The sequence below is a fragment of the Sturnira hondurensis genome, unplaced genomic scaffold, assembly GCF_014824575.4.
Source record: "Sturnira hondurensis isolate 20B ecotype Veracruz unplaced genomic scaffold, ASM1482457v3 Scaffold0001872, whole genome shotgun sequence".
In the NCBI taxonomy this organism is placed as follows: Eukaryota; Metazoa; Chordata; class Mammalia; order Chiroptera; family Phyllostomidae; genus Sturnira; species Sturnira hondurensis.
Genome location: NW_028074503.1, coordinates 32,605,623 through 32,625,312, shown reverse-complemented (window position 1 = coordinate 32,625,312; position 19,690 = coordinate 32,605,623). Strand labels below are relative to the sequence as shown.

General features: G+C 50.3%; 1 protein-coding gene across 2 annotated transcripts in view; it reads right to left on the bottom strand.

Annotated features, from left to right (window-relative positions):
• Window positions 1-255: 255 nt before the first annotated feature.
• The window catches only part of TNFRSF11A (TNF receptor superfamily member 11a), a 52,666-nt gene continuing 33,231 nt past the window's right edge, over window positions 256-19,690 (bottom strand). The window contains exons 6-10 of one of the 2 annotated variants that reach the window (XM_037035379.1): window positions 19,364-19,458; window positions 18,934-19,047; window positions 15,653-15,705; window positions 13,539-14,289; window positions 256-3,231 (exon numbers count right to left, since the gene is read on the bottom strand). In XM_037035379.1, the coding sequence (XP_036891274.1) occupies window positions 2,930-3,231; window positions 13,539-14,289; window positions 15,653-15,705; window positions 18,934-19,047; window positions 19,364-19,458 (1,315 nt within the window). In that variant the 3' untranslated portion in view covers window positions 256-2,929. The remainder of the gene's footprint in view (window positions 3,232-13,538; window positions 14,290-15,652; window positions 15,706-18,933; window positions 19,048-19,363; window positions 19,459-19,690) is intronic. The other variant, XM_037035385.1, reaches the window with a different exon arrangement.

Genomic DNA, 19,690 nt, shown 5'->3' with positions numbered 1-19,690 from the left:
CCGGGCCTCAAAACCCTAGTACATTTTGCTTGCTCTCTTGGCACCCTGCCACCACGGTCTGTGCAAGGCCAGGCTAGTCTGCTGGGAGGACAGAGGTCCATGTGGAGAGGACTCAGTCTGGCCCGGCCAGCCCCCAGCCAGCCTGCAGTCTGCACAGGGGAGCAAGCCCACTGGGCAGACCCAGGCCTGAGGAACCAACCAAGTCGAGCCAATCCAGACCTGTGGAGTGAATAAACAGCAGCATTTTACGCCAGTACGTTTCCGATGGTTTATTTCCCAGCAAGAACCCTTTCTCCCACACCGCACCAGAAGGGTCTAGTACGGCGCATTCCAATTGCTCTTTGCACTTCCAGGTCGAGAAAAAAACGGACATTTCCTTCTTCTGGTGGTTGAGTTAAACATGGGTAGGAACAATTGGACTCCATTTCCCTTTCAACTCTATGTTTCAAAAAAAAAATTCCTTATGAGATCAACAGCAGGTATGTCATCAGTGTAAGCAAGCCATGTTCCATCCCAACTCTGGTGTCCAGGACTCCACCAATGGGACCTGATACAACTGACATTTGACACCACAGTGCACCACAGACACAAGACAGGTCGCAGTTTTACAAAGGGCCCTATCTAAGCAAACCATGAAACACAGTCTTTTACCGTCAAATATACATTGAAAACATTCTTGATCACATCTCCCCAAACAAGCTCTCATTATTGTCTCCGTGTCATTGTTTCCGCTGGCCACATGCTTCTCTGTAGCACACACATCCAGACCTGCGATGGCTCTATGTGCCCTGTCATTCAGAGTCTCTGGGTCAGTACAGAATGAGTAGGGCCGTGTGGGAAGAATAAGATTACTACCTTTTTCTGGAAGTAGACGATTTGTCGGGCACCTTCTTTGTAAGGAGCCCCTCCCTTGGTTATCTCTGGGTAGGGAGAGTGCCAAAAATGACATTAGTGACGTTTCACAGGGAGGAAACTGAAAGCACAGACACGTAAAGTCGGATCAGCGCGATGATGACGGCCCCAGTGGAAACTGGGGGTTTTAGCTCAGCATTCTACTGCGTGAACCCTACTCTGTTTCAGATGTCCCACCTCAAAAGGTGTGCTGGCTTCTTCCATTTTTAGAACATCTCTTTGCATAAATGTAAACCAAGAGGGCCGGGCAGACAGTAAATTCTCACCCACTGATCACCCTGGCAATGCTGTTATTTCTGGCAACTTTTTATGCCAGCTAAGGACCCCCATAAATGATAAAGCCACCCTCCGCGTCTCTGTGAAAACACGGTGACTGACGACCTCTACTGCAGTGTGTCCAAGAGAACTGGGGCAAACTGGGGACCGACGGCTACTCCCCTCAGCTGGGCATTCGTGGCCAGTAGCAGGGTGACAGTGAGCACCGTGAGCACCCTGAAAACCTACCAGGCCTGCAAAATTTATTTCAGGAATTTTAACTTTTCTCTAGTATCTGAGGAGAACAAAGGCTCGCCAACCACAACAGAGGGAACCACCCAGGTAGCTCCTTTCCGCCTGACTCACCCTGTGCGTTCGTTCCCTCACAAGAGGCCTGGCGCTAGGAGAAAAGCACTCACAGGATACATTTTCTTCAGTCCACAACAGGAGGATTTAGTTTTTAATTAAATGCATTGGAAGATAGCGGAATGTTTTCTCTTCTAGGAGGCTAAATTGCAGGAGCATGATTATTTAGGAGGAAGACAGGGCCTAGGCCTAAACACACGCAGGCCACTCTTATGCGGAGAAAGAAAATGCATATTAACGTTCCAGCTTTGTTCTTTCTCTCTTGAGCTTCCGTGGCTCCTTCTTTTCCCTCTGTGTGCCGGCCATCCCCAAGCCCTGTTCAATTCCCACGCCTTTCCCCAGAGACATCAGGAGTAAGAACGCCAAGTGGCAGCCACCAGAGCGTTTCTCAGTGATTCCTTTACTGCAGAGCCCGGCTGTCTCTTCGGGCAGGGTAAATGAGTCCGCCCCGGGGATGACCATCAGGGGGCAGTGCAGGGGAGGGGAACACACGCCACCACTCGGCTCTGCCTAACGACGCACAGCAGCGTAAAAACATTCAGAGGGAGAAACGGGGTTTCCCTCGTTCCTTCTTTTAGAAAAATGGGAACACAGAATTTTCTCAAACACTAAAAGTCTCTCCACTTGTCCCCGAGCCTCCCTGCAGGCTTCAAATTTCTAGCCTTTTCCCCAAAGTGCTTATACACCGGCCCCTCCACCCCCCCCTAGCCATTACCTAAACACAGGCACCTGCTCGTGAAAAGGGGGTACAATAGATGACGTGTAAAAACAATCACCCTTGGCATAATTCACGAAAAATCCTTAAATGGTTAAAAAAAAATGTGTGTGTGTGTGTGTGTGTGTGTGTGTGTGTGTGTAGAGGGAGATCATGAACAATGTTAGGCAAGAAAGAGAAATGCACACACAGGAGGGAGAGAACACAGCCCCACACAGCCCCAGAGAGAACAGGACCGCCCCACAGCCAGATGTCGGGAGGAGACCTCCACTGGGGAACCGGCCATGGGAAGTGGGAGGGAGGGAGAAAAACCAAACAAGGGGCAAAGAGTGGAGCAACCCAACGGAGCAACGTGTACCTGAGGCAGTAGCTGGTATAAGACTGGATGTCAGAGTGGTGCTGACACATTTACATTTTTAAAAAGCCCACAATTCTACAGAGCTCGGTAGGTGGAGACTGTCGGGCATTAGAGGCAGATGTACCGATGGAGCAGCGTGAGGGCGCTGATCTGGGCCCCGTCCAGGCGCAGGTGCTCACAGCCCACGTGGCCTCGCCGCCAGGTGGGTACGTGGCCCCCAGTGCATGGGTGTGGACGGTGGGGCTGATGGCCAGGAAGTCGAGGCTGGTCCGGTGGCATCCTGGATCCGAGGGCCGTGGAGAGCCACGCTGGGTCCTGGGCACTCAGCACTGCGCCCCGGGCGCACAGGCCTCGGCCTTGCCCTGCTCCTGCACGGGCTGTGAGGCCTTGTCCGGCTCTGGAATGCCGCAGGCATCCGGGAAGCGGGGCCCGAGCCCCGCGAAGGAGTCACAGCAGGGTGGGCTCTCCTCTTGCACCGGGTGGCCCATCGGCTCCCCTGCGCCGCCCGACCCCGCCGGGCCCTCCTGGGAGTTCTGACTGACGTAGACCACGATGATGTCGCCCTTGAAATTCATCACCTGCCCACTGGAAATAAACGTGGAGTTACTGTTTCCAGTCACATTCCCTACAGGGGAGAGGAAGAGAGAACACACAGAAGGTGAGTCATCCATTCCTGGTGAGAACTGGGTCTTGTGAGACGGAAGTTTCCCATGGACTGGAGGGGTGATGGCAGCCCCTCTTTGTCCACACGTCTCCTAAATGGGTCTGGCACACACAGGGGCTCTTCCCTTTGTCCTCCTCCCAGGCCTGGCTGTGGCCCGGCCAAGGAAGAAGGGTGACAGAGAGAAGACAAGAGAACAAGAGAGAAGAGAGAGAGACCAGCCAGGTGATGGGCCCTGCTCAGATTTTGTCATTTGCCACATGGGACTCTGGGAGTGCCCAGGACTGTAGAGTCACAGAGAAGATGCTCTGAGTGTGCGCCCACGTGTGACCCACGGGCAGGAAAGCCAATGGCCCAGCTGTGGCCCTACATATCAGGACCACGAGTGAAGGCTGGAAGGAAGGGTGTGGCCTGTCAGGACCCTGCAGCCCCCCTCCGCCCAGCCTCCTCTCGGGCCAATCTCACGTCTAAGGCCTCAGTCACCGTGGGTGCCTTTAGGTCTCCAACCTTCCCAGGAGGTCCCTAAAAGCTCAGCCCTGTGGGGGTGGAGGGGGCACCTGGGCTCAGTGTTTAGCAAAGGTTAACTAATTTCCTTCCTTAACGTTACTTTTTTAACTCCTGGAAGGAGAGAGAGGGAGGAGGGGGGAGGGGGATGGGGGAGGCAGGGATTCAGAAGACTAAAATGGAAAAAAAAATCAATCCTATAGATCACTCTCTCCTCCTGAACCCGAGGAGTGTTCTGTCCATAGGGGTTTCTATCATCGCTTCTTCGTGGGTGACTGGACTTCACCATTGTTTAATTAGTTGGAAAACAAATAGGAAGTTCAACAAAGGCTAGGCAACCTGATACCTCTAATCATCCTTCTACTTTATGGGCTGGTGCTGGAGAACCGTGCCACGTGAACACTGGAAATAAAGGCCACAAACCAAGCAGATGCAGAAGCTCCCCCGACACTCAGGGTCACACACAGAACCTTTGTCTGGCCAGGGGATGGACATCCGTGTGGGTCCTGGCCACGAACGTCCTCATCTTTGGTCTGCTCTCTTGTGACAAAGCTTACTAATAATTTACACAAATAGAACTGTTTCCGTCACCACTCCGCAGGACGAGCTCCTCTCCAAATTCGGAAGACGTGTTTTGGATGGTCTAAAACACGGAGGGCATACGGAATATTCCTTTGGGGAGCCTTCGCTTCACCCATAGGATTACCTGTGGAGAAGTCGGGACTGACGCAGAGTGGCCCAGGAAAACGCAGGGATTTCAAAGGTGGGCGACAAATTGAAAGTCACCCAGGAAGATGTGTGACTTATGCCATTGCTCCCTGAGGCAGTTGTACGGGGTATATATTTGCCTAATAACCCCCCAAGCCACATGGGGGAGGCCAGCTAGCATTTCCTCTCACCAACTAGCCAGATGGAACCACGCTCTCCATTCCCCCCACAACAGACCGACTGGGCTTGTAACATACAGTGAACTCTAAGCTGGGGGTCTGCTCTCTAGCATGTCTATGCCTTTCTGCTCCCATCAGTTACCACGTTAGTTCTCAAGTATGTTTTCACCAATTGAACTCATGAGGCAATCCAATGAAAAGTGAATCACTCGACACAAAACAAAAGAATACATCCACAAACTGCTGAACTGGTGTGGTGGTGTGGGCAAGGCAACCACCGAAAAAAAGAAAATACAACAAGAAACATTAAAATCCCAGAAGAACTTTGCACGCCGGTTTGTTTTGTAAATGTCTGTAACTTCTCTTTCCACAATAAGAAACAGAAACCGGGACTTAAGGAGGCGTGGTTATGTGAATAAAGGCTCCGGAAGCTATAATCACCCAATACACACGGCCCTACACTAGTACATTATAAGTTTCAAATTTAAAAAGATGGTTAAGACAGGAACTTGTAAATGACTTTTCAAGTAACTCAGCAACTCCTGCCCGGGGCTGTGACGGGGCTTCTGGAGCAGAAGCAGACTGAGTGGGTAACAGAGAAGACCCCCTGGTTCAGGGATCGCTAGTGAGTTAACAGAAAACGTCAGAGTGAGAAACCCAAAACACGCGTGTGCCATAGACATTCTAGTCTCACTGAAAATCTACCGTGTTTGTGCAATGAGACCAGTAATTTTCGGTTGCTCAGACATACGTATTTCACAGTTCGGTTCCTCTAGTTTTTAATTATCACGATGTCCTTGACCGCTGGTTCTGCTGTTCTCCAACCCTAGCCACTGTGTGGTTGACGTGCATTTCGCTAATCTCATCTCTTCTTCGTCCTCTTCCTACTGAGATGTATCCGTTGATGTCACGCCGCGTGTGAGCTCCCCATCATTTGTAATGTTACTTTCCAACAGGTCATCATCGTGAATCCACTGTTGCTGACCTCCTTCCTTGTCGGCATCTTCCGTGTGTCTGTGCTCAGGTAAAAACCCATGTTTTTACCACCATCGTCTTGCATATTGAGATTCTTTGTTACACTTTTCACCCTAAGAATGTCATGCCAGGTGGCCGCCTCCTGGCAAACAGTATCTTCGATATAACCTCCAGGATCTATGCTCTTGTTTTCTTCCCCCACCCCCAAATGGAACTCGACCCTTTGCCTAAGGGATGTATTCGAACATTTCAGAACCCTTGGATCCACAGATTGGGTCAAGAATATCAACCTTGGACGGGGCTTAGAGAGGAAAGGATAAAAACAAGGCCTCCAACATTCCTGGTGATTAGGATGTAAAGAAAATTTACCTAGAAAGAGTATGAGCTTCTCAAATAATCTCAAGTCCAAGGCCATTCCATCCTTGCTGACTTTTATGGGAGTAGCATGCCCGTACAGACCAGACTTCTCTTAAACGCTCCAATTTGCTAGTAACCGTGAGTGGCAACAGAGTCACCCCCGTGGGCGAGCGAGCTGTGTGGGCACCGAGGGCCTTGCACTAGGAGGGCGCCGCACTGGCTTTAACTCGCTGCTGTGTTCATCTGGAAATTCTTACTAACTCTGCACGAGGGGCCTGCTGTTTTCAGGTTTCACCAAGCTCTGGGAAGTAGGTGGCCTGCCCCGAGCAGTGGGCAGCTCTCAGGAGTATCGCTCGGGGTTCCCCCTGCTGATGCTCTAAGTTAGCGTCAGTCCTTCCGGGGGGAACGTCTTATAATGTGGAGACGTTTCAACATTGCAGAAGTGCCAGCCAACCTGATCTCCTCCGCTGATAAAGAGCCATTCAGAAGAACTCGGAGTTGCAGGGGCTATCCACTCGTGTCCTTAAAACACGGATACTATAGCATGTGTCCCTTTCGTTCAAGCCACCTGTCACTTGCCGTAAACCTGTCAACACCAAGTTTCCGATGTAGAACTAAAGCCTGAGCAAAGGTCTACTGACTGTACTGATTACACCTTTAATGCTTTGCCTACAATGTCTACTTTTGTGTTTTCTTTTCCCAAGTGGAATGAGAACTAAGCCATGGCCAAGCAGTGTACATACAGGGTCCTCCAAGAGTTCCATTCCCTCAGATCTTCATGTTGTCTCATGCTCCTCAACCCCAGTAGCAAAGATGGTTAGCAACTCCTTTTCGAATTGTCCTGAAGTATTTAACAATTTTCAGGGAACCAATTTGCATGCCTGCCCGCCTGCCTCACTTTTTACCAGTGAGTGTGACGGGGAAGGCTTTGTGTTACCACAGGCTCAGCTCACACGCTCAGGACTGGGGTTTAGTAAGCATGGCCGCTCACCAGGCAAGAGCGGAAGGGTCTGGGCATTCCTGGGTGACCCCTCCGGTGTGAGTAACCAGGGTGCCTGCCGTGGGCTTCATTCAGCTTGCTTAGAGGGCAAGGAGAATGTGGGCCCACCCATGGGTTACATGAAGAGACCCAGAGCACACGTCACACTAGTCATAACAGTGGCAGAAACACCACCCCAACCCAGGACTCACTGAGTGCCCCCTTCAGGCCGGGCTGATTCATGCGCAAGAAATCTGATGACATCAGTGTTATCCCAGTGCTTCGGTCCCTGGAGAGCAGAAGGTGCAGGCCTCGTGATCAAAGGGCTGGAGGTTTTGGTGGTTGGCTGAGTACAGGGTGGTGAGGCAGGGGAGGGGACAGAGGAGGCTGCAGCGGTCCCAGAGCAAATTGGTCTCGTCCCTACTCAATCCCCACTGGCCATGGAATGTGGGACAAACCACCTCCCCACTGTCTAGACCTCCATCTGCTCCTCTCGGAAATGAGCATCAATCTTGGAGCCCTGCTAGCCCAGCAGGACATGGGCCCACGAGAAGGAATCCGATGAATGTTACATGGACAAATAAATGGCCATGTGGACACCTGCCAGGACAGCTTGAGGGTCCAATGAGATGATGGATTTTGAAAGTACTTGGGAAGCAGCAAAGAACTAGTGACAGGTGCCACGATGGCATTGCTGCCCCCAGAGAGTATGAGTGCCCTCGCACTCCCGAGGCAACGGAGGCGTGGGAGAGGCGCTGAGCCGTGACACTGCCTTTCCGTCCCTGTCCTGTTAGGGGTTCTCAGTACGTGTGGAAGGTGGAAAGGGCACTTTCCTCTAGAAACCTAACCGACTTTTACTGTCTTTGCAGGAATAACTCATCCTTCTGTCTCTGGTCTGAACGCTCGTTTACATAGCTCTGCACCAAAGCCCACGGTCTCGTGTCTTGTCGGCCAATCCGCTGTGAGTTGAATGGAGCTCAGGGGTAGGTCAGTTTAGCATGAGCGGCCACACCCTGATCCTGTGATAACTCTGCCCTGAGTTGTCCTGGCTTAGAAGGAATAATGCCTTCAAAGGCGCCAGCCACCTTTCAGAACAGAAAGGTTTTACAGGGCCATGCAAGTTGCCCCCAGAAGGCAATACCCTGGGTGGCCCGTCAGTCAGTCACCATGCCAGCGAGCTCTGTGACCAGGGAGACAGGTGGGTGCTGCGGGGCCTTGGGTTTGACACGGTTGCCATGGTTTCTGCAGTGGACACAGGGCCCCAAGGGAGCCCCAGAATGTCCTGCTGTTAGGGGGGACTCCTCCCTTGTTGGTGGCTGTTAAGGAGAGAATGTGAAAGGGACGGATGCTCTGGATGAGGCTTATCCAAGATGCCTTACCAAGGCTTGAGGAGGTTAGTCCAGGGGGCCTCTAGGAATACAAGCCAAGCAAGGGCCCCTCCTGTGCCCCTCCCTTACTTCCCCTGCAAGGCACTTACTTTAAACTTCAGCTTACTTGCAAAAAACATAAGGTTGGAGGCACGTGAAAGAAAGAGCTTTTCTCAGAAAAGAATCAGTGAGAGCAAAACAGTAACCTTCTGAGACAACTGTGGAGGAGAGGGGACTCCAAAAGCAAGGGAGCTGTCACCAACCGCTTAGACCCTGGTGGCCTCTCCCATGGAACCTTCTGAGCCTGGCCTGGGCACCGCCCCTCGCTCAGCAGACTGGCCAGCTCTCGCAGACCTGTGTTAGCCCTTACCAACCCCGTGGCACACCGAAGATTCTGCACCACACAGGGATCCCACGGCACCAGGATCTCTGGCGGTGGTTGAAGGGGAGGGGGCCATGGTTTCAGACCCCAGGTCAGATAAGCAGGATATCACCAAGTCACCAGGCGACCAGTCATCACGCCCAAAGCGTGATTTGGGAGCCAGCAGGGCCTGAGGGTATTTACTCAATTAGAAATTCTGAACAGTTTCTAACCTTCAAAATGGGTTCATTGGCTTCACATGAATATTTAATGCGACTTAAGGAGAAGAATTTTCAGGTACTGAAAGTGAAAACTAGGGCCACTTTTCAGGTAACTGGGGAAACTGAAAACCAGCATTAAATTCCACAGAAACAAGGGCCGAAGAAAGCAGCCCCGTACGAGCAGAAGGCGGCCCCCGGCTTCACAAGGGGCTCCAGGGAGCCTCTGTCTCTGGTAGAAAGAAGCAGCTTCATTTTTAAGAACCCAATCCCTGACAGAAGTTTCATTTCTCAGCCAGGGAACGCACACTCCTCTTCTCCAAAGCTAATGGTGTGGTTGAAAATGCACGGTGCATGAATATTAAATCACAAGAACGAGAGCAATTAAAACCACCCAACCATCATTCAGACATTCTCCCAACGAAGAGAACTAAAAATACACACGAATCCGCTCCAACTGCCTGGGCTATGCTGGGAGCTTCCGGAATTTCTTAGAAACTGCTTTTGTACTTAATCCATATGCTTGTCGTGTGATTTTCCTTCCAGCGGAAATGCAAGCTCTGTTTTAGGTGTCTGGGAGCAGCGGGGGGTGGATGGTAAGGGAAGAGCAGCAGGATTTAATAGCTGCATTCAGAATCATGCTAAAAAAGGACTTACGGTAGCACACGGCTGACACCCTTCCAAGATGAGACCCATTAGAACAGGGAGGAGGCAAGCAGGACTGAATCAACCAAAGCATTCAGGGGACTGAGTTTTCATATATTTTAAAACAATGCATTGACTTTTAGCATCAACAAATGCTCGACATTATCACCAAAGAGCCAAATCATAAAATACATTGCATGTGTGGAATCAGTGAGCCCTTGTAATACTGAGCGACAAGTGAAACACAAGTCAGTGGGCAGCAGTCCAACAGGAGAGAGACGAAAAGAGAGAGAGGACCGTCTGCCACTTGCAAGGAGGGGAAGAAAAGGGAAGAAAACTGGGGTAGGAAAATCTTTATCTGCTCTTTGAGGATGGAAATGGATGGTCAAGAATAGTCACTTCAAGAGAGGGTGGGACCCAGGGATGGGAGACTTCGGGTGGAGGACGTGTGGGGGCCAGGCATGTGCCCGCCATCCCCAGTACCCTTGGCTGCCAGGCATCGGCCTTGAACCCGTGCCACTTGGGTCTCTGTGTCCTCTATCCATGGTACGCAGGTCTGCCCAGGACAGCCAGCACCAGCCCTTCCATCCCCTACGTGGTCCCGCACTCCCCAGAGTGGGACTGAGGAAGCAGGAAGCAGGAAGCAGAGGGAGTTAGGGAACAAGCTGGGAGCCCTGGTTTTGTTTCTTTGATTTTTTCATGACTGGTTGACTGCATGAAATGAATGACTGCACTTAGGAACACTTACTCTTAACACACGGTGACCAAGCCACCTTGGGGGAGACGAGAAAGACCAGGAGTGGCGATGGTCATGGCAATTCCTTTGATGGCTTGTGGCTCCCGGGAGGTGGGTTATTGATAAAGGTGCGAGGGTACCAGGCTTGGGGAGAAAGGCTCCAAGCAAATTGTGAAGGGCTGCCCAGGGCAGAAGGGGACAGTAGCCACACAGCAGTGTGCCTGGCATCCCTGGTGTAGGAAGGAGCGTTTGAGCTGGGACTTGATGGACGGGGGGAACTGCATGCTCTGGACAGGGGGACAATGGGGAGCCGGCGAGAGCTGCTCCTGCCGAAAGGGGTGGCACTGGCCGAGACCTGGGTGGGTGAGCGGGTGATGGGGACAACAGACCAGGGGTTAGGGACAGGTGGGTAGTGGAAGGCTTTGTCTCCTCAGATTATTAATTCTTTCTGTGTTATCCCTCCCCTGACCTCAACCCTACTTGTCCCCCAAGCTTTTCCAAGTCTCCGTGGCTCAGTGGACCCTCAATAAAGGTTTGGTAGCCAAACAAATATGTAGCTGGTGTTCCTTAAGAATCATCGGAGGGCCCTGTAGATAAATAATTCTCTCCAGCTTAGGAGTGGCTGAACCAGCTACCATTTTCAGGAGCCAAAAGCAAGCTACCGGCCAACACTAGACACATTAATTATAAGTTGCTTTTTCTTTGACAGGAAATAATTTTCTAGATATAGTGACAATTCTCTGAATTCCAGGCGAAAGGGCTTGTTACCAAGGTAACCATCATCACGGCAAAAGGCTAATAATGTACCATGGAACTGTAAGACATGCTAACCGAAACATGTGTGACCTAAACAAAAGTATGTTTTCCCCTTTTACCGGCCTTTACTAATAATTCTCACTGGTCTTTAATAAGAGTTACAGCAGTGCTAACATAACTTTGACATTGAGCATTATTTTTAAAGGACAGCCTTTATAGAGCCCATGGAAGAACCACAATCCTTAAAAGAATGTTGGGTGCAAAGAAGGTGCTCTTTCCTACTGAGTAAGTGACAAGTCATTGTCATTTCTCTAGAAACCACTTCACTTGGTTGTAAGTTTTTAAAACACCCACACAGAAAAACCCAACGCCCATGAAAAAAAAAAAAAAGCCACTTCAAGTCCTGAAAGCACAGTGGCTTTTAGAAGGTCACATAGGATTAGGCCCCCAAGCTCACCCTCTTTCACACATTTTATAGAACATAAATTATGACCATGTTAAAAAGAAAAGCAATAATGAGAACGCGCTATTCTGACCAGAAAGCAGAAGGCCTGTTCATGCATCGAAGTGATGCATGGGGGGACAGCCCCCCAAATCGGTCTGGCTGCTGCTGCTTCTCAGGCAAAAAGGAACTTGGCCCGCGTGCTGACCTCCGCAGGCAGAATCTCCATGAATGTTTTTGCACGGCTAAGCGCCAGACAGGACAGAAAAAGCAAGGTAAATTCTTTGCAAATTAACACCACTGAGCTGGGGGCACGTGGTTTGTTTCCCTTCGCTCCGTGCCTGGGTGTTTGGAGCTGGAGAAGCGGAAGACCAGGGAGACTGGACGCGGGCACTGTTTTGACACTTCCCATCAAGGGGCAGTGTAGACCTGGCCTCTGGTTTCGTGACCCTAAGAAATAAAAAAATCCCCTCAAACATGGTTAACACTGTTCTTCCAGGAACAGTCAGTGATTTTCCCACAGTGGCCAACATCAGCTTCCTGGTGTCACCAGTGGATGAACCGGTCCAACCCTGGCACTGTCACCTAGACGTGGCCTCTGCCACATGGAGCTGCTGCTTCCCCAAGCCCCTCGGCCCCCCAAAAGTGTTCTGCGTGTCTCTACAACAGATCGGAAGAAAAGTCAATGCTCAAAAGAAACAAAACAATAGAGCTAAACTTTTACTCAAGGAAATTCCTTCCACTCTTTAAAATAACGTTGAGGTGTTCTGAAGGAAAAACAACGCATCAGTTCTTTGAAAAATAGCTCCAGACAGAAATACCTCTTCTGCCAGGTCGGACTAAGAATCACTATTATAGAATTCATACATTTGTGAATGTGTGTAGTTGTAGTGAAACCGCAAAACTTAGGAAACACATTCAAGTACACGGTTCTACCAAATTGGCCAGGAGCCCTTGTCAGCAAAAGGCAGGCGCCTTTGTATCCGGGGCAGGGCTCTGCCTCCCAGGGTGATGAGATAATTCACAGACCAGCCGTCAGTGCTGCTTGTAGTAAATAAAGGGGCAGGAAAGAAAAAGAAAAACATCCTGGGGTAAAGCTAGGCCACGGACGAGACATTTAGGCTAGGGTGGGGAGAGAGTCGGAGGGTTCTGGGAAGCCCCTTCAATAGGATAGATCCATATATTCATTTTTCTGGAGAGAGTCTATAGCTTCCAGAAAATTCTCAGGGGACCCTGGACCCTCCATACCACCACCCCCCCCACACACACGGTGGGCCAGGGGAAGCCCTCATCACCAACTGCCCAGTTCCTTGTAACTACGTGAAAAGACAGGGTGGTGTACCCTGCCCCCCCCCAAGTTTTAATATAATAATTGCTGGGCTGTTCCTGCTCAAAAGGTAGTGCAGCAACAAAACTGCGACAGTCTGTGACTGTAATCTCAGCCTCCGGCGGCCACAAGTACATCACTCGCAGTGGTCATGGTCTCGGAGAGCGTTAAATGACACTTGTCCGCATCATTGACTTGGTGTCGAACCAGCAAGCCACTCTTGACAAATACTAACTAATGAAAGATTAATGAAACCCTTTTGTTTGTTCTCCTGAAATGTGTAAGAGCTTTCCTGGGGTGGGGAGTCAGGGGAGGGTGGTTAGAGGCCTAGGTTGCTTTAAAAAAAACCACACAACAAAACCCCTACAAATCTGAGGGCATGCACAGATGTCAGCCAGTCCCGAGGTCAATGTCGACTTTGTCTTCGGGGGTCAGTGCTGTGCTTTGGGGTCTAATCCCATCACGAGAGGCCAGGAGAGCAAAAGGGACATGAAGGGACAGCCTCAGGGGCAGAGGATAAAGTCACAGGACAGTGGGCACAGCCCACAAACCCAACCTTTGGACTGAATCGTAATGCATCCTGTAAATAGGCTTAGCTGGAGAAAATGCCAGAGCTGAGTATTTCCCACGTTTGCTGCACTTTCCCTAAATAGCCTGTGGCACCTCCCCCCAAACTGCACCACGAACAGGAAGGGAGGGACCAAGAGAGTCACTTACCAGATGCAGGTGGCTGGTCACTGGAGGCACCGGGGCCACCCTTGCTGGAGCTGGGAGGCCTGGCGTCAGCCCCATCGCCAGGCTGGCCTGCGGCCTCTTCCCCGTCCGCGGCTTCTTTGGGTGGCAGGCCCACGCCATAGGCGCACTGGGGCAAGCGTCCAGTTTGGAAGGAACCCAGAAGGGGCTCTGGGTTCTCTCCAGGAGGGTTCCCGCAGCCTGGGCAGCCATAGGCCGAGCTGGAGGCCGCCCAGTGGGGACAGTTGGCGCCCTCCACTTCTTTCTGCAAGTACTTTTCGCAGGACAAGGGCATCCAGTCGGTCCTGCCCGGGGCCTCGGCCAAGTGGCAGGTTTCGGAGTCCGCCAGGCTCTCTGCCCCGGTGAAGCACTGGCTCAGGCTGTCGTTCTCCCCGACCTCCAGGGGTTCTGAGAAAGGGGGTGCAGGTTTGCTCCCAGGGTGAGTGAGGGACAGCGAAGAGTCTGGGGTCTGGGAGGGCCTGTCCACGTACTCGTCTTCCGTGGGAATCTGCTTGACCGGGTCCTCCTCGGTCTCGCTCACCAAGGTGAGCAGCGTGGTGTCTTCCGCGCTGGCACACGGGCCCCGGCCCACACACGCCGCCCGGCCGTCGGGACAGCACAGGTCTTCAGGGCACATCTTCTCCTCCAGCGTTAGCAGGAAGACACCCTCACAGCGATCACGCCGCCCACAGCCCTCCACAGGAGGGCTGGCCGAACTGCTGCCGGAGGACGCCTGCTGGTGGAAATGCAGGGGGCAGCGGCGTCAATTCCCAGCTATCGGAACCTGGCTCTGCAGGACACACACCCGAAAATGGTGTGCCTGGTGCAGACTTCCAACCATAAGAAGACCAACTGGTTCGCGTGCTCCATAGCACATGGTGTTATTTTTAAATGCCAGAGTGGGGAGGTCCCCTAAGAGAGACAACAACCAGAAACGAAGGAATCCAACTGCAGCTCCCGTGAACAGCACGTTCACACGGACGCAAGGGCAAGAGCCAACCCAAATAACTCCACCGCACAGAATTTTGACTACCAACTCTCAATCTAAGTTAAAAAAAAACAACCCTAACAACCTCTAAACAGATACTGAACTCTAGTTAGCAGCTTTGTGTGTTTTTTGCTGTGGTAGGGCACAGTAATTCTGAAACCCCTTTCTATGTATTCGGGAATCGGGCCAATCGGTAAAGACAGTGAGAGTAACGGGGGCCAGATTTCCTACGGGGGGGGGGGGGGCGGGGGNGCGGGGGGGAGGGGCGGGGGGAGGAGACAATTCACACAGCGAACCAGGGAAGATTATAATGCGCTGCTGGGATAATAACTGGAGAAATCAGTGTGGCCACGTAGCTTAAGTTTATACATTTTTACCCTTAAGAAAACTGATCTAAAGGACAGATACAGTGGGATCACCAGGGACATCTTCCTATTCAAACGTGGATTGGATAATGGTGTGATGCCACTACGAAATTTCTTGATTTTGATAAATGAACTGTGGTTAGAAAAGGGAATGTCCTGGCTCTAAAGAAAGGCGCAACCACGTATTTAAGGGTCTGGAAACACGATGTCTGCCCGTCGCCCTGAAATGGTTCAGGAAGAAAAACACGTACAGCCACAGACAGACACACAAAGAGGAAGAACACAAAGTAACGGAACGTGAGGAGGGGTGAGCAACGGGCAGCCCCGGGAACAGGGCACGTGGGAGTTCTCTGCACCATCCTCACTGCTTTTCTGTAGTATGAAAACATCCTGAAATCAGAGGTCACCAAAATAATGATCAAAGCAGTTATCAAAATTAGTAGTTACCAACATAAGGACAATGGAAGCTCTTTCCTTCTAGAAATCTATACTCGGCGATCAAGACTGGCACTAAAAAATTCTATAATTAATATTTGTGCCCAGAGGTATCAGGAATCAGAAATGGAATGCAGTACAAGAAGGCAGCATTCAGGATGAACACTGGTCAGGGCTTTGGGTTATTCGGAGGGGGTCAGCCCTGGGACCTGGGGTCCCATCCCTTCAAGGAAATACCGCTTACCCAAGGCGGGGCTCAGCATTTGACTAACGACATCCCAGCCCAATTGTGAAAAGTACTTTAAATTTACCTTATTTCCACTTAGGCGGCTGCATGCCTCATTGACCCAGCGCCACAGATTAGCTAGAAAAACAAAGCAAGGTCAGGTCTTTGCATTATTATCTCCTGTTTCTAATTCAGTATCACTGACCACTATGTCAGCTCAACATTATTGTTAAACACAACCTTCTGCAAGTCTTTCAGGAAAAGTTCCCAAGAGTGAACACATTCGAAGAGAATCAGCCAATTGGAAGACTATAAAGATGTCCCACCCCTCCTCCTCCCCAGCAAAAACAGAACTTTCTGACCCATGTGACACCATATATGATCTACTGGTGACCCAACTGCTGTGTTCAGTTCCTTAGCAATTGTCCCTCGACTACCAGGGACTAGGTTGGGCATTGTAGGGGAAGGGAGACAGCGTGGGTCTAGGAGACTGGCTCTCCAGTGAATGAGCTCAAATATATGTACAAGAAAGGTCAAGGGCATGCCGGAAGGCTGCAGCGGACCTCACTGAGTTCCCATAGGCCCCGAATCCTTTCCAACTATCTCCTGTCGCTTCTCAGAAAAAGGAAGACTGTTCTGTGGCATACACATGCTATATCTTTTTAAAAGGAAAGTGATAAAACTTAAAAAATCGCATCTATGAATTTTTTTAAAAATCTATAAAGTTATATCATACAAAGATGAAATTTTATCCCACCGCCAGCAAATTTTACTGTTGAATTCATGCTTGTCAATCCGTGGGACGATAACCATGTCATAATAATAGCTGATGATACCTCTTATGTGACCTGGCCCAGTTTATTTAACTTCTCTGAGCCTCAGTTTCCCTATCAGAAAACCTGTCGTAGAGATTTAGTTAGAATGTTGAAATGCACACAGCAATGCATGCGTTTACTGAATAAGTATTCAATACATGTTAATTATTGCTATCCTCCTCATTATTATTCTTGCTTCTTTTCTATGATTTAAAAATTACATAAAAATCAAGATACTCCAAATATAAGGAAAATTGCAGCTCTTTCCTGGTAGGGGTCAGTACTGGACAATTACAGATGACGCTGAAAAATAATATTTGCACGCAGAGGTGATGTTCATAAACGACCACTATGGTAATCTCTCCCCTAGATGACTGCAAAAGACCTCCTAACTGGCGGGTCTGCACCCACTCCTGTGCCCCCACACTTGGTTTCACACCAGACCAGAGGGCTGTTTTTGCTTCTTTTCGTTCCAGACAAGGAGCGACGCCCTCAGGGAGGTCTGGGGGCTGCGTCGTCTGGCCAGGCCTCCCCCTCCGGTTTCATCTCACATGCTCACACCTTCTGCTCCCACTGGGCCAACCTTTCAATCCCCTGGCTCACCGCTCCCCACAGCCTGAAATTCTCTCTGCACGGAACACTCTGAATTTGGCCGGACTCCCTCGGGAGTGCAGTTTGTCTTGCAGACCTGGGCTGCTCTGTCTCCTCCTCTGGGAGGCGCTGGCTGAGTCCAAGGCTGGGGACTCTCCTGTGTTACCCGGCTACCTGAAGCTCTTTCTTCACTGCCCGTCTATATGCAGCCTCCCTGGGTGGGCCCACGCCTGCCCTGCCCACCAGAACACCTCCTCCAGGAAGACACTCGCTGCCTGAGTGTGGCCCAGTACTGAGACCCCAGGGCCACTCCTGGCCCTGGGAGCCAGTAAGCATGTGCTACATGAAGGGATGAAGAGAAAGCCAACAGTCGTAAACCCCGACTCACTGACCACTGGGGCCAGTGTCCTTCTCACTGATGGAGAGACTATCACAGAGGCAAAAAACTTCAGAACAAGCAGTGGACCTCTGTTTATCTCACATAAACCCAATGGTACGAGTGGTCCGCAGCATCCGACAGTGCGTTATTCAAATCCCTCGTTACAAGGCCGTGAGGGAAGTGAAGCTGCTTTAAATAACAAGTACTCAAGGCCCTGGCTGGTAGCGCTGGGTGAGAGCATCACCTGGCTCTGCTGAGGATGCAGGTTAGAGCCCGGTCAGGGCACATCCGAGAGTCAACCAATGAATGCATAAATAAGTGGAACGACAAATTGATGTCTGTCTGTCTCTCACCCCCCCCTCCAATTCCCTTCCTGTCTCTTTCTCAAATCAATCAATAAAAAAATTCATTAATAATCAGACTTTTAAAAATTGGATTAACATTACTCTCTGCTTAACGCTGGTATCTTCAATCATCATCTCCCCTCTTTAATTAAACTTTGGACTGCCCCAGTGTGTGACTAGGTCATGTAATGTTAATGGAAATAGCAAGACGCGCAGGGTTTCATGTGGATGTAATGTGAGAGAACTGAGCAAATCGCAGCAAAGTGGAGGTGGGCAAGGTAAGCAAGTGAGCAACTGAAGATGGAAAAGGATGGTGAGACAGCAGAGCTTCAAAGGAGAATGAAGTGACTATCAAAGCACTGAGAAACAGCTCAGGAGACTTATTGAAGCTTTGAAGCCTTTCTTAAAAACTTCACTTTTTTTTTTTCTTTGCCATGGCTGGTGTGGCTCAATGGATTCAGCGTCGGCCTGCGAACCAAAGGGTCCCTGGTTCAATTCCCAGTCAGGGTACATGCCTGGGTTGTCAGCCAGGTCCCCAGTAGGGAGAGCATGAGAAGCAACCACACATTGATGTTTCTCTCCCTCCCTATCCCTCTCTTAAGAAGTCTATAGATAAAATCTTTTTTAAAACTTACACTTTTTAGCTTTAGTGTATAAAGGTCAAACATGAAGTGATACAAAAAGACACTATTAAATAATTCTTTGGTACAAACGTTACTCTCAGTAAACAAGATAACACTTGGCTATTCATTCTCAAAATGAGCACCTAAATTTTACTGAACGTAAGAGAACTTGTTTTCATAACTTTAGATTCGTATTTCAAGGTAACGACCCAACCAAAACTTTCCCTCCACCACTGACCTGAACATTTTGTCTCTGTTTTAACTGGGTACATTAAAAATGTTGCATTTTAGGATACACGGGACAAACCCCACCTACCCGACACCACATCACCTGTACAATGAAACAGATGGTTTAGGAGACAGCGGTGTCCTGACTCTGCAGATCTCCTTTGTTTGCTTATACATAAATGGGCACAGTGGATTTTGTTTGCTCTGCCAGAGAGTGATGACTTAGGAATAAAGGGTGTTTCGCCTTCGTTTAAGCACAGGCACCGCAAGGCTCTTGCTCTAGGCAGGTCGCCACAGGCGGTCGGGGTGCCACATGCAGCTACTGAAGCAGAGACCAAGAAAGGCACCTATTGTTTTTTAAGACTCCCTTTCCAATCCCACGATACCTGTTAGTGCTTTCCCTTTTTTCCTGTAGTAAATGCCAGAGATGACAGCAGCCACTAGCACCACAGATACGAAGAGAAGCAGGAGGACCAAACTGGGCAGGTAAACCTGGGACCCTGTGGTGGAGGCAGGTGAGAAAACAGGATCAAAGGTGATTGCGTTTTATTCTCTAAGCTTAACAGCAACATGCTGCCCATCGATCCACAGACACATACATTGTTATTTATCCATCCCAGAGTAAAAAATAATCAAGTAAATACCGTATCTGGTATTAACATACTGACAAAGGTGAGCCACTAAAATGACCGTGGATGGGATGAGACGCAAAGGGAGAGATGCCCCTCCAACCAGGGCATGTAATTTGGGGGCAGGACCTAGAGGGGCTGACTACTTTGGGCACATCGCCAACCAGTCTGCTCTCCGGAGACCTACCGTCCGAGAGTTTGGGAGACTGCAGAGAAGAGCTACAAACCACATCCGATTTATCGGTTCCATGACGAGCTTCTGTCGCTCCGAGGCGGGTGCAGCTGTGGGGGGAAAGGGAGTTAAGTGCTTCAGTTTTGTATTCTTGCTTTTTAAGAACAGCTACAAAAAGCTCTTCTCCGCTGGACCGCTAGTTCCTTCGGGAGAGGAACCCAGGTCTCCCCGGACGTCAGGACCCCCAGTGCCTATCCACACATCGCACAGGGCGAACGAATGAACGGCAGCGAATGCTGCCCCTGTCTTCCGAGGGCTACTCTGAGACAGCAGTAGGTTGGT